We start from the raw sequence: 14,772 nt of genomic DNA on the forward strand, positions 1-14,772 counted from the left end.
AGTTTTTACAGAAGAAGTGCCGCTAATGTGTGCAGAAAGTATGATAGAATATGACTATTTAAGAACCCTTTCTGAAATAATAGACCTCTAGGCAAAGATTCCCCAGTGGCTGCCAAAATTAGCAGGTCAGTGGTGCTCAGTCCTGTCTGTAGATCAGAATCACCTAGGACTCAAAAAATTACTCAGGCCAGGTCCACCCTGGATCAATTCTCGGGAGCAGGGCCTGGGCATCAGAAATGTGTGAAGGTTCCTCAGATGTTCTAATGTGTAGTTGGGGCTGAGAACTACCGCATTACATGGATGGCTGATGGGGACTTTAGAACGGAGAAGACCAGGCTGATGGAAAATACCAGACCTCACTGATCAATTTCAGTATCACAAAAAGAGAAAATCAGGTACAATGTGTCCCCCAGTGTGACACAATCGGAAGTGCACAGAGATACCCTTGAAGTATTTTCACAAAAAGTCAAATCTGAATCTAATCAAGCCTCCAGCTCTATCAGTTTATAGGAAATATAGAAAATAGATTTAAACTTGTTAAATGCCCCCAAAGGGATGCAATCAGCAAAATCGAGAATATGAGAAAGTTTACAGGACAAATGATATCGTTTCTTCAACTAAAAAGACTGGCAAGTGGGGAAAAAATGAAGGAAGGAGAAACTGTTATAAATTTTTAAAGATTTAAGAGATTACCCAATGCAAAATGTTTACCTGATTTGGATCCTGATTCAAAAAAATCAATCACAAAGGGACAATTCATGAGATAACTGGGGATCTTTTAACATGACTGGACATTTGAAAATATTAAGAAATTATTGTTTATTATTTTAGATATGACAATGATATCACAGTTAATTTTTAAAGGATCCTTATCGTTTAGAGATATATGCTGAAGTAATCATGAATAAAATATAAGGTGACTGGGATTTGGCTTAATCAATAGTCATGATACGTGCGGTTAGGTGGGAAGTGGAGCCTACATTGATAACTGTTGAAACTGGGTAATGGGTAACTGGGGATTAATTATACTGTGCTTTCTACTTTCGTATATGTTTTAAATTTTCCATAATTCAAAACCGTTTTTAAAAAAAGAAACTAGGGGCCAGCCCTGTGGCATAGTGGTTAAGTTCCTGCACTCCACTTCGATGGCCCGGGGTTCACAGGTTCGGATCCTGGGCGCAGACCTAGCACCATTCATCAAGCCATGCTATGGTGGCATCCCAGATATAATAGAGGAAGATTGGCAACAGATATTAACTCAGGGCCAATCTTCCTCAAAGAAAGAAAGAGAGAAAGAGAGAGAGAAAGGGAAGGAGGGAGGGAGGGAAGGAGAAAGGGAAGGAGGAAGGAAGGAAGGAAGGAAGAAAGTAACTAGAACATGTTCAAAAAGAGTCTATCAGGGAAGCTTTTCTAAAAGCTGAAAGTTAACCTAAGTTCTGACAGTTAGTCTTATTTTGATGGAACTCTTTCTCAAATGTGCCTTATACTTATCTTCTTAAGCACAACATAGTGAAATTCAACTAACTTGATTTTTAGTAATTTCTGCCATCTTAATGAACATCAGTTCTCATTGTGTCTTACAGATTTAGCTGTAAACGTTGATATAATGAATATAAAGGTAGGAATGAATCTGTTCTGACTCAAGCAATGGCCATGAAACACGCTTTCTGGATAACAGCTCCAGAGTAAGCCGATCGCGTAGAGCTCTACGACCGCTTGTAACATGAAGTATGGCTGTCTGCTTGGAAAACAAGCGAATTCACTTGTCCACCATTAGATTGCAAATATATGCTTAACACCTACTATCTGCCTTGTACTGTCTGTATGAGACTCAGAGACTCAACAATGAATAAAAGAAGCAAAATCCCAGCCTTGGTGGAGCTTCTTGAGGGACACAGGGAATAAATACATAAAGCAGATAATTACAGACTATAAAAAAGTACCATCAAGCACGGAAAAGTGAAGTAACCTCTTCAAAGTCTCACAGATCCTAAGTGGCAGAGCTGGGATTCAAACCCAGGCCCTCGGGCTTTGGAGAGCTAGGTTTAGTCACTAACTGCCTTCCACGTTTAGAAACAAGCATGATAAGTTCCAGAGATGGTGAGGAGTCTAGCCTGCATAGCGTTCAGCGTTCCTTTAAAAAAAAGGAGGCAGTGCCAGGTGGTCTGTAGCAGTCAGGCTCAGTCTGAATATCTGAACCATATTCTTTGGTGAATGGGGGTTCAGGGGTCAATGGCCTAAGTCAGGTTAAGAACCCTGGGACAACAGTTCAGAGAAGAATTCGGCCAGTTATTATCCTCATTTCTGCTGGGAATGAAGAACAGATTGTAAATCTAATAAAAGTTACCCAGTGGGTCGGCCACAGTGTATGAGCCATGCTTCGAGCTTCTGTAAACTTGAGGCTTTAACATCTTTTCTACAGGCATATGCTGGAAACACCTTGGTCTAGAGAAACTAATAATATGCCTGAGTCACCCTGCCTTGGCTTCCTGCCTTCCTGGTTGTCCGCCTTCCACCCACCCTGAAGAGGAGTCCTTCTCCCTGGGACGGGACACAATTCTGATTTTCAAATACAAACCAACCAATCCAAAGCCCACACCCTCAACCAACTTCTTTATGGAGCTCTCTTACTCCAGGCCACTCTATATTGGCCCTAATCAACCCAAAGTTCAGGTGCCAGACAACTAGGGACAGCCCCTGTACTCCAGAGCCTGCTGAAAGTACTCAAACTAGCCAATCCTAAACTTAGTGACCCTGGCTTGCGCATTCCTTCTGAAGGAAACCACAACAAAAACACTTGCCCAGTCCCCATCTCTCTCTCGGCCTTGCAACCAGTGATTCCTCTCTTGCCCGCCCCCTGTGATGAGCATAACACACTATCTTCTCAATGGCAGTCGTCTCCTGTTCTTTTGACCTAAATAATGACACCCAGATAATAATAGAAGCTATTAAAACACAGGGCTAGCAGAAGACCATGGACTACTTGATTAAATCTGAGGCTGTATATTCTCTACTTGGCTATACGTGTCTTTCAATACCTTGTAAGTTTCATGAGGGACAGGAAAGTCCATTAACGTGCTATTTTATTTAATTACCTCATTATTTTGCAGCTATAAATAATTCTCTTCTCTCTTTATCACTCTTCAAAGTAATAGCTGATCTTGGTTTCTCCATCCTCTAATTTCTTACAGGCTGTTTAGCCAATTTTCAATATCATAGCTCTGAGAGTATCAATATTATCAGATCCTTCATTTTGTATATTGTACTGTGTATTGACCAGCTGCTCTCTGCCAGGTGCTATGGTATGTGCTGGAGATACACTGATGGGCAGTAACAGACACCATCTCTCTTCTATGGTAAAATTAACTAAGTGGACACACGCTAATCAACTCATCAGAGATTCAAATGTATAACTGCAAACTGTAATAAGTATTGGAAAGAAATAATACAAATTGTTATGAGAACTCTTTTTGGGGCACCTGACCTATTCCACGGGGCCAAAGGGACTTCTCTAAGAGAGCTGAGAACTGAAGGGTAATTATCAAATTAATTAGGGAGAGGGAAGTTGAAAAGAACATTCCAGTGAGAAAGAACAGCAAAGGTCCCAGGGTGGAAGGCAGCATGATATGTTCAAGGGAAATTGGCTGGTGGTGAGAATGGAAAGTCAGGCAGGGGACAGATCACACAGAGTCTTCAAGGTCATTTTAAGGATTAGGGTCTTGACCATGATGATAATGAGAAGCCATCGGATTAAGAAGCCTTGTTTTGAATTCCAGCTCTGCTCCTTTTTAGCTATATGACTTTGGGCACGTCATTTAATCTTTCCTAAGCCTCAGTTGCCTCACATATAAAATGTTATAATAATAAGTCCTACTTTGTAGAGGCTTTACATGACAAAAATACGCAGTAAGATTCTTATTTATGTTACCTATATCATCTCTAGTCACTTCTGACCTCAGGGCTTCCTTTTCATCTTTCTCAGTCAGTTCAACAGACTAGACAACTCCTAAATCATCTCAGAAATGGACTCTTCAGACATCAAAGGTCTACCAAATGGATGAGGGAGGAAGCTCTGTGATGTGGCTACCTATTGGACTTCCACGGCCATTCTCAATTTGAACATCTCTAAAACTGAATTCATCTCCACTCCTCTGGAAGCCTGTGTGTCCCTTGCAGTTTTTCCTATCTTGGTAAATGGAATAATCAAGGCTTCAATCACATAAACTGGCAACTTGGCAGGCAGTCTGAGCCTCTCCCTCTTCCTCTGTCCTACATCTAATTACTTTCAAGTCCTACAGATTGTTCCTGCAACACATCTGGTGAATTCCTCCCCCTTTCCTGCCACTTCGGGCTGGTTCAGGCCCTCACTCTCTTGCCAGGCAATTATAGCCACCTTATCACAGAACTCTCCAGCTCACAGACTCCACCTCAAAGTCACCCTTCACTTAGCTTGATAAATCACAGATCAAGTTCTTCTGCTTAGAAAGCTCTAATAGCTGCCCCTTATGGCTCCTCCCCAACTCTCACTTCCATTTCCCCTGACTCTCTCCTAGAGAATAGAGTTTAAACTCTTTAGTAGGACACACCAGGCCCTCTTCAGTCACCCATTAACTTGTCTCTTCAACCTGCTTCCTGCCAGCTCCTTCACACACACATTCTGTACTCAGACGACAAAAATCCGCTTGGACTTCTCCAAAATGCACCATGAGATCTCCCGAAGCCTTTGTCTTTACCCATGCCATTCCCTCTCCCTAGAATGCTATCCTGCTCCAGCCTTTCTATCCTCATGAACAGAGCAACCTTATCCTTAAAGACCAGCTCAAATACCAGCCAGAGTGTAAAGATTTTCTCCCAACTCCCTCCTCACCCACAGCCAATGCTCTTATGCAGACCTCACAGAGCAGCCGTCTACTGTTTCCTATTTGACCCCCCCATCTCACTCCACTGGAGGGTACAGACACTATTTAGAACCCCACCACACAGCAGAGTACCAGGCCCAGTAATGAGGCCTAGTATTTATTAGATGAATGAATGAGGAAATAATTAAACTAAAGGGAGATGATTTCAACTTGCTAGATAAGCTAACCATCAGAGATCTTTACCAAAAATTAGGAGATGCTTTAACTAAGCTTTCTATACTGGAAGGTTTCCACTAGAGAGATGCTTACTGAATCACAAAATCTAAGATTTATATATCAGGCCAGAAGCTGGCTTAAGTGTTCTAAAAAGTCCTTTAAACTACACATTTTGCTCCACTTGGCCCTACTGGTTTACTGGTTTTTTCACAGGAGTTACCCAAGCATCATAGCTGTCCACAGAATGTTAGTCAAAATAAAGAATATCAGTACAAAGCTTTCTCTTACAGTAAACAAGCAACTCTGGGAATAAACATCTTTTTAGTATGACATGAATTCCAGCTGCATTAAATGTGTGAGAACAGTTGCATTCTCAAAGTGCCATTTTACTCACTGAGATTGAGAAAATAATAACAGAATCAACAAATATGCTGCATGCTATAGCAAGAAACTAAGCTAAAATGAGGCAAGGTCACCTCAATAACTGAACCTGATGTCAGTAAATCTAGAAGCACAAATGCAAGCCAATTCAAGACTCCTTACTAATAATGGTATTTTCTGCTAACTTTCCAAATTAAAATAAAATAATTCTTCAACTGTCAGTCATGACGATTAAATCATTAGCAACATTGTAGTTATCATATGTAACTAGGAGTATAGCTCCTTACATTTTCTCCAATATTGTAAAATATTATTTGTACTTCAAGGAAATATTTAGAAAATAACACAAGTATTACTTTATAGAAATATATTTAACGTACAACTTAGCAGGACAGTTGTCAGATTCTGTCTTGCAAAACACTTAGAAAATGCAAGCTCTCCACAAATATTTATAAATATGAAATTTACAGTGCTGGAGATATATTCTGGTTTTGCTTGCGTCCAATTAAGTAAAAATAAGTATTAAATCAAGTTGCTTTCTAAATCAGAATTTTATGAGTAGGCACATTCCCTAAATTTATTATGAAATGCATACCTATAGTATCCATCAAAGAGCAAGGTCACAGTCAAAAGCAGACTTTTAAATCCTTCAACTCTCTGCCATACATGCCATACATGATATACAGTCTCATAGAAGGTGACAGTGACACAAGCATTCCTGTTCAAGGCTGACAGATGTCTAAAACCACACACCTGAACTTTCCTTTGTATGTCAAATCTGTTAGTAAAGAGCAGAATGCAGAGATCACAATGTTAGTTACAGTTCTGTCTGTACAGACAACCAGGACAAGTAATTCAAACTCTCAGAACCTCTGTTTTCTCATCTTAGAAATGGAGAAATTTGGGGCTGGCCTGGTGGTGCAGCAGTTAAGTTCACACATCTACTTCGGCAGCCCAGGGTTCGCCGGTTCGGATCCCGGGTACGGACACGGCACCGCTTGTCAAGCCACGCTTTGGCAGGCATCTCACATATAAAGTAGAGGAAGATGGGCACAGATGTTAGCTCAGGGCCAGTCTTCCTCAGCAAAAAGAGGAGGATTGGCAGCAGATATTAGCTCAGGGCTAATCTTCCTCAAAAACAAAAGAAAAAAATTGGAGAAATTGGACTAGGTGCTTTTAAAATTCCCTTTATTCTTAAAAAACAAAAAAGGATTCAAATTGTTATTATTTATTGAAAGTAAAGGTAAATCAGTTCTTGATTGTTTGGAGGCTGGCAGCCCAGGGTCAGTACTTCTCAGTAACATGTGTATTTCATGTTCCCATGCCTGCTCCCCTCTGCCTTTTGGTCAGTTCATGCCTCACCAGCTTCCCTTCTACCAAGGGACGAGCAGCGGAAAAGAGAGCAGACAGCTAACACTATTCACGAATGCTGTGAAAGAGCAGGCAACGTAAGTGATGGCTGAAATGAGTTCCGGAGATGACTCATGGGCATCATTTACGCATGAACATCTATTAATTAGAGCTGAATAAATCAATAGCACCCTGGAGCTGTTCTGACTAATGGTTTTTATAGATCATCATGCTGCCCTGTAGACAGGGAGACCATACATCCTGCTCTGACCGGAGAATCTGCTTTGAGCCTGCGTGGTTGTGGTTTAATTATTAGTAGACATCCTCTGCACTTCACTCCCACAAGTGTCCTGATTTCCATGACAAATTATCTGGTCACCTTGTAAGCACTGCAGGTAAAAGGAGGGTAAAATGGGTCCCTCGACAGAGCAGTTTCTGTGCAGTCCGGCAGCAAACTCCAATTCCACTTCCCCAGCGCCCCAGCTTGCGACTGCTCTGAGTGCGGAAGTATGAGTGAGGAATCTGCTGCTCCAGTCTGCAGCAGGGTTGTGCTCCAAAGAACTCTCCATGCCTTTCTCCTCAAAAAGCATTCCTTACGAAGCATGCAGTGGCCCCTTTGCACAGCTGACCCACACTATATTAAAAAAGTGAATCAGCTTTGCCCAGAGACTAAAGTTTACTTTAAAAAAGCACTAACACTCAGGGGCTGGCCTGGTGGCACAGTGGTTAAGTTTGCACACTCTGCTTCAGCAGCCTGAAGTTCTCGGGTTCAGATCCTGGGCACAGACCTACACACTGCTCATCAAGCCATGCTGTGACAGCATCCCACATACAAAAAAGAGGAAGATTGGCACAGATGTAGCTCAGGGACAATCTTCCTAAGCAAAAAGAGGAAGACAGGCACAGATGTTAGCTCAGGGACAATCTTCCTCACCAAAAAAAAAAAAAGTACTAACATTTGTTGGAGCATTCTCTATGATTCCACAGGAAAAGTTAAGGAAAACTTGAATGTCTTTCATGGTATAAAGTTGGGGGGCATCAATTTAAAAAGTAGTATTTTAATATGACATTATAAATGCCATGTGAATGCAAATATCCACTTGTCAAGAATCTCCTTAGAGTATGCTGGGTCAAACACCTAAAGTTCACTACAGATGGCCAGAGAAAAAGAAACACTGAGCCTTCTGTTTGTTTTGTCTACCTTGCATATATCCCCAAAGCGCAAACTAAATTTCCTGTCCACTTTTTAGGTTTTCTTTTCATATTTAATAATATGTTTAATATTTAATAATAAGTTTCTTTGAATAATATTTAATAATAGTTTTCTTTTCATATTTAATCAGGGCAGTCCCTCTCTATTGCTGCTGTCTTTAGCAATGGTAAGTGAGAAACAATGGCTCCTATCTGTTGGTGAGAAATAGGAGTTTAAAACACAGACAGAATATTATATTTTCAGAAAATAATAAACAAACATTTTGATGAATGTTAAGTGTTTGACAATAACAGGAATGTCCAAAAAGAACCATATTTATCCATACTTCCAATAGCAGAAAATTACTGTCTAAAGAAGGCAAAAATCTGAAATGGAGGAAGGTTTCATTTATTTAGATAGTATGCTATTTAAATAGTAAAAGTGTGATAAATTTGAAATAAAAATAACCCATTTCCTCGCTCCATCATGGCCCGAATGTGAATCATGGTCTCCAAAGAGGTCTCAAGGCAGTTTACTCACATGCACGGTGTCCCATTACCAACCATGGCACTCATGACAAACCTAGAAGGCCCAGTGCTGCCTGCCAACCCCAGTACAGCTCCCGGGGATCAGGGTTCTTCACAACATGGACGAGCCACTCAGATGGCAAACCTAGGTGACTGGACCCATAGCAAAGAAGAGAATGCAGTGCATTTGTGATCTTGAATGTGCTGTGGATTGTTTCCTCTTACACATGTCTATGTCTCACATTTTAAAAAAAAAAAAGCACGATGTATTTTTTCAATTAAAAAAAATATCCCCCAGTTTGATTTTCAACTCCCAGAACAGCAAAACATAAATCCATAGGTCTTCAGTGTTTTCCCAATTAAGATTTTTTTTTCCTTTCCCTAAAATCCTTGTGGAGCAGAGAAGAGGAGAAGGGACCCGTATGGTAGAAATAGACAGGACAAAGTTCTCTTTAAAATGTCAAGTGAAGAGTAAACGGCTACAGCTCTTGATCTCAGAGATTAGGAGGGCAGGTTTCTCAGTCCTGCAAAACCAGAGACAGGAACAATCTGCCTCTCCACGCTAAGGATGTGAAGTCTGGTTTAAGTGAGGTCCATATGCCACACTGGTTCATTCTGCTCCTAATTTCAACGAGAACTAAAACCAAGGGCTGAAGCCTTGCTCCTCAAGGTGAAGCATGCCGACCAGCAGCAGCAGCGTCACAGAGGAGCTTTTCAGAAATGCAGATGCCCAGGCCCAACCCCAGACATACTGAATCAGAACCTGCATTGTAATGAGATGCCCAGGTGACTCCTGTGCACATGGAGGTTTGAAAAGCACCGCTCCAGAGGACTTGGAATGAGCAGGTGAACAGCTAATCCCTTTCTACTGAGGATGTTTACTTCTCCACAAATAAATTCACCACCCTTTCCAGTAGTACAACTTCCACCATACCTGGAGGAAAAAAATTAGACTTTGAATCCCTGTTCTAGTCCTTGCTAGCAAGTTACTGAACTTCTCTGAGTAACTTCTCTTTACCTAAAAAACAAGCACTATTTTCCAGGGCTCTTAGGAGAATGAGATGAGAGAGTAGTGTAAGAATGCCCAGGCATGCGCCTAGCACAAGGCTGAAAACTGCTTCTGACTCACAAGGAAATATAGGATCTGCAAACATTGCTTTAACACTGAAAAAACAACATCAATTTTCCCAAAGTTAGCATGTACATTTCATACAAATCCAACAAAAATCCCGATGGATATCTGTAATTGTATAAAATAATGTTAAAGTCCATACAGAAAAAGAAACCTTAACCAAGACAAGAAAGGTAGGTACATTAAAAGAACAGAAGAATGTAAAATAATATATAAAATTCTAGAGAAAAATTCTATTAAAAACAACATATAAAAATGTGTTTATTACATAGCAACTGATAAATAAAATCAACAGACAAGAGGGCAAACCTAAATGGTAAATATGAAATATTTAATGAATATGAACTATGCAAAGAAATGATATATATGAAAATATGTAAAGTGACGCTCATGTCCAATGGTAGTGGAGGAAGTAAAAAGTAAAGTAACAGTGACATAATGCTTTAAACCCTTCAGACTGGCAAAAGTTAAAAAGTGCCATAACGCCAACAACATGGCAGCAAATATTTGTGTACAGGTGATGGGGGTGTACTGGTGCTTTTATTTAGAGGACAGATTCCCAGGACTGGATTGCTGGGTCAAAGAAACGTAGCAGTGGCAGCGGTAGGAGCAGTATTAATCACAAAAACAATTACTACTATAAGGATTCCTTTGATTCAGCAATCCACCTCCTGGTAATCTACATGAGCATAATTATTGTAGTACTAGTAGTAACAGCTGCAAGTACTACTATGTGCTACTATTGCTTCTACTACTACTCCATACACAGCATTTCTTTTTTTTAAAGATTAGCACCTGAGCTAACATCTGTTCCCAATCTTCTTTTTTTTCCTTCTTCTCCCCAAAGCCCTCCAGTACATAGTTGTATATTCTAGTTGTGAGTGCCTCTGGCTGTGCTATGTGGGACGCCACCTCAGCATGGCCTGATGAGCGGTGCCATGTCCACACCCAGGATCTGAACTGGCAAAACCCTGGGTCACTGAAGCGAAGCGCAGGAACCTAACCACTCGGCCACGGGGCGGGCCCCTAGACAGCACTTCTTAAGTGCCACTGTTCAAGCGCTTTACAGACATCTAATCCTCACAACAACTCTAAAAAACAGGAGCTATCACTCTGATTTTACAGACTAGGAAACTGGGGCACTACATGTGCCTGGCAAACATAAGAAGAACTCTATAAATGTTAGCTGTTTTCTTGTCGTCCTTGTTACATACTCTCTGACACAGCAATCCCACTCCTGTGACTCTAACCCAGTGAGAAAAACAATTTAACAAAAAATATTGTGAGTGTACATATGAACGCACATAAATGGGTATACACGCACAGGTATGGGTAAATAGATCTTTGTACGAAATAAAAATACAGAGGGATGCTACTTAGACAGCTAACATGGATTATTCTGTTGGAGGGGATGCGATACTGGGAAAAGAGGAGGGCTGGAGAGACGGAGAAGCAATCTCAATATACAAACAAATGAGAACACACACACAGAAAGTGAGCAAGTTGAAGTACAGGGTGACAACAAAGAAAGAACACTTTACATTCTTTGGGGACACAAAGAGCCCTGAAAGAGTTTGAGGAATAGGTGTTCTTAAGCAAATTTCATTACTCGAAAGAGCAATATTTTTGTTAAAATATTTGGATTCCCCCCCACACACATAATACAGATTATTAAGACATTCTCCAAAACATTATTCTCTGTTGAACAACAAAAAATCCTAGTAATTCCAAGGTTCAAAACTCAGTAATCATCCATGTAAAGGCACTATTTAGAGGCGACAAAGCTTGAGTTCTGCTCCTGGCACTGTCATCATTGGGCTATTTGACCTTTGGCAAGTCACTAACCTACACTTAGTTTTCTCCTCCACAAAGTAAGGGAAGTTCAACCAAGTCATCTTTAAATCCCCTTTCAGTTATAAAAATGTTATGATTCTACAATTTAAAAACATGAAGTAGAAAAGTAAAACCTAAGTAAATAGGAGTGATAATTATTACACATTTTAAAGAAACCAAGTCTGAAATCTTAATACTTTCTAGCTAAGCAGGTAATTTAATGAGCCACTTAAAAATGTTCATTTTTAGAATTAAAAACGGCAATAAGACCAATTAGTGATTTCACATTTCCAAGTGGTGAACTGAACTACTCAATGCTTTAATTTTCATCTTGAGAAAAAAATGTTGCCAATTTCAATATCTTTCAGATTGCTCACTGAAGTAAAGCTTAATCTGTCACCTTAAAATGGAGGCATCCATAAGGAGTAACTCAACCAAAATATCATCCTCCAGAGACCGTATGTAATGAAAAAGAGCTGTGAAAAAGCCTAGGCAATGCCAGCCAGTCAGCCAAATAAATGTATTATGCATTGAAATTTCTAACAGAATATTTTAAATGTAAATTATTAGAACACAAAATTGCAAAACAAAATTGTCTGCTTAAGCATGACAGCTTCCTGAAGCGACATTCAAAATTTTAATTTTTACATTTTCCTCATAAGTTTCATAAAGAATAACGTGATTATTAATAACACTTAATGAAAATTTATGCCTGAGTGCAAAGCATAAAAAGTCACTAGCTCATAGGGCATAAAGATTTCCATGAGCTTGTTAAATTTTATGTATTTTATTTCCTTAAATGGTTATGGGATTTTCCAAAAGCATACACAAAATTCCTTAAAACTTTGCCAACTTAGAAATACTTACATGAAAACCACCTTTTTAGACGTATGGAATCTCCTGGAAAAATCTACCCAGTCTTTTGATAGGCTATCTGGGTATGAATTCCTACAAAAACATAATAAGACTGCTTGCCCCTACCAGGTTTTATAGACTAGGATGATGTAAGGAAACAATTTATGGCTCACATGGTTATCTGAAATTCCTCAAAACAAGCAGTTCCCTGACTAGTATGTCATAATTTTCTTATCTACAAGCACCAGCACGTGCATTTATTTATATCCCTAGATTAACTTCAAGTCTAATTTTACTGCCACTAGTATCCAGGGGTGGATTTCTTTTTTCTAATTACAAATGGAACTTGAGCTAGATCAAAGACATTTTAAGGTCAAAATTTACTTCTCTGAAAAATAGAGGGTGTGATCCTATGTAATTAATTAATGCTTAGCCATGCCCTTTGGCGTATTATGTGGCGGCCGTAGCAAACCGAGGCCAGCCGTCCCCACCTGTTGGTGCAGTGCAACTGTTTGACTTACCCAAAAGAGCAGATTGAGCGCGTAGAGCAGGCAGCGCAGGCACTTCACAGAATCTTCTCTGGCCATTGTGAGCCCCGGGAGGGAGAAGCTCCATCCTTTTACCACATCCTACCCCCAAGGGCAAAGCAGCAGCGATCTACAAGGGGCAGGGGACAGAAGGGGACTTATGACCGCGCTCCCCACCCCCAGCCCATCCCTCCAGTGCCAGCTCTCAGCTGGATCCAGAGTCTGGTCCAAAGCCGAGTTCATTCGAGACATCGCTTCATCGAAATCATTTGTTAAGGTTATAATAGTAACCTAAACTCCCAGAAGTTCCAAACCGGCTTCGGATAACACCTGCTGGGAAGAGAAAAGATTGACTCCCCTGATGAATGAAGGCGCACAGTAAACTCCGGTTCTCAGGGGACACGCGGCGGTGTCCTCTGCATTCTGATGAGACTCTCTTTAAACCTCCCTCAGTCCACGCTTCTCCTTGGGGACAGCTCTGCTCGGAACTGTCCCGAAGGTTAGAAACCCCACTACCAGCCCCCCACCCCGGACGTCACAGGCGCCGCCGGCGAGTCCGAGGATGCGATTGTCGCTCCCATTAGGACAGTTCCCGGGCCCCCCAACTCCGAAACCCCAACCCCATCCCGCAGCTCGGGTTGAGCGCGGGGCACTGGAGGGGGCGCAGCGCTGAGCTGGGATTCCGCCCGGCGACTAGGGTTTCTTTGGGAGAACGTGAGAAATGATGTTTCGGCCCCGGAATGATGGATTAGCCTGGGGCGGGGGGGTGGGGAGGGGCGCAGGGGAATTAGGGCCGGTGCAGCTGTGCAGACGCCGGGTTAGTCATTCACGTCCCCCTCCCCCGGCCCCGGCCGCCGCCGCGACCTCGCGCTCCGCGCTGCCCGAGGAGCACAAAGCCGAGCGCGGTCACCGGCCCCGCCGCCGCGCCGCGCCGCGCGCCCCCGGCAGGGCGCGGGGGGAAGCGCCGGCGGCGGCAGCTCCGAAGCCAGCCTCGGAGCAGTTCAGCACACAGCGCCCAGGGCAGCCGCCGGCGGGCTGGCGGGACAGCGGGCAGGAAAGGCGACAGACGCGCGGCCACTCACCGTCGGCGCTGGGCTCCGCGCCCCAATCCCGCCGGGGGACAGTCGGCGACGCACGGCGGGGGCTCATCGGGGCAGGGACGTTCCTCCCGGAGAGCCGAAGGGCTGCATAGACTCAAACTGGAGACGCTTCCTTCTCTTCCTCTCCCCCCCGCCGCCGCCGTCGCCGCCTCCTGGGAAAAAGAAAAAAAAAAAAAAAAAGAGTCCTGGGCAGCAGTTGCTGGAAAGTCTCTGCTAAGCCACCTCCCAGCGCCGCTGTCCCTCCCAAGTCCTCGCCAAGTCCGGACGAGGCAGCGGCAGCAGCCAGGGCCAGCTGCACAAACTCTCAGCGCATGCTCCGGCCGCTGGCTGCCGGGTTGGAGCCTAATGGGTGTTTCTTGTCCCCTCACCCGGCGTGAGTCCCCAAAGGGACGCCTCACCTCTACAAGGTCCCGAAAGGCATGAAGCCTAGGGACTTTGGAAGAGTCCGCGCAGTAAACCCCTGTAAAATGGTGGTGTCGAAGAAGGGGAGGCTGGGTTATAGCCATGGGGAAACAGGCTTTTATTATATGAAAATATTTGTGTTTGAGAAGGGGGGCGAAGGAGTGGCCCAACCCAATTCCTGCAATGAGAAACTAGTTTTCACAACCTTTCTGGAGCCACCTCCTGTGATTTGTCGCTAACATAGTGCCCTGTGAACCTTCTTATTGCTTTGTTGCCCTCCCTGATTTTTAAAAGAACAGTTGTTACCCACTTTCCATAGTGCACTAATAGCATTTAGGTAAACACTAGAGTAAACGTGTCCAGATCTGACATCCAGAATAGGAAGAACATTTTTAACT

The 14,772-nt window shown here is 42.6% G+C and overlaps 1 protein-coding gene across 3 annotated transcripts in view; it reads right to left on the bottom strand.

The window, feature by feature from the left end:
- The window catches only part of TSPAN12 (tetraspanin 12), a 67,142-nt gene extending 52,676 nt beyond the window's left edge, over positions 1–14,466 (bottom strand). Inside the window, exons 1-3 of one of the 3 annotated variants that reach the window (XM_046668831.1) lie at positions 14,371–14,466; positions 13,955–14,124; positions 12,867–13,002 (exon numbers count right to left, since the gene is read on the bottom strand). In XM_046668831.1, the coding sequence (XP_046524787.1) occupies positions 12,867–12,932 (66 nt within the window). In that variant the 5' untranslated portion in view covers positions 12,933–13,002; positions 13,955–14,124; positions 14,371–14,466. Of the gene's footprint in view, positions 1–12,357; positions 12,464–12,866; positions 13,003–13,230; positions 13,615–13,954; positions 14,125–14,370 lie in introns of those variants that run through there. The other 2 variants (XM_046668833.1, XM_046668834.1) reach the window with 2 other exon arrangements.
- Positions 14,467–14,772: the final 306 nt, after the last annotated feature.

Source organism: Equus quagga, chromosome 8 (genome assembly GCF_021613505.1).
Source record: "Equus quagga isolate Etosha38 chromosome 8, UCLA_HA_Equagga_1.0, whole genome shotgun sequence".
Classification (NCBI taxonomy): domain Eukaryota; kingdom Metazoa; phylum Chordata; class Mammalia; order Perissodactyla; family Equidae; genus Equus; species Equus quagga.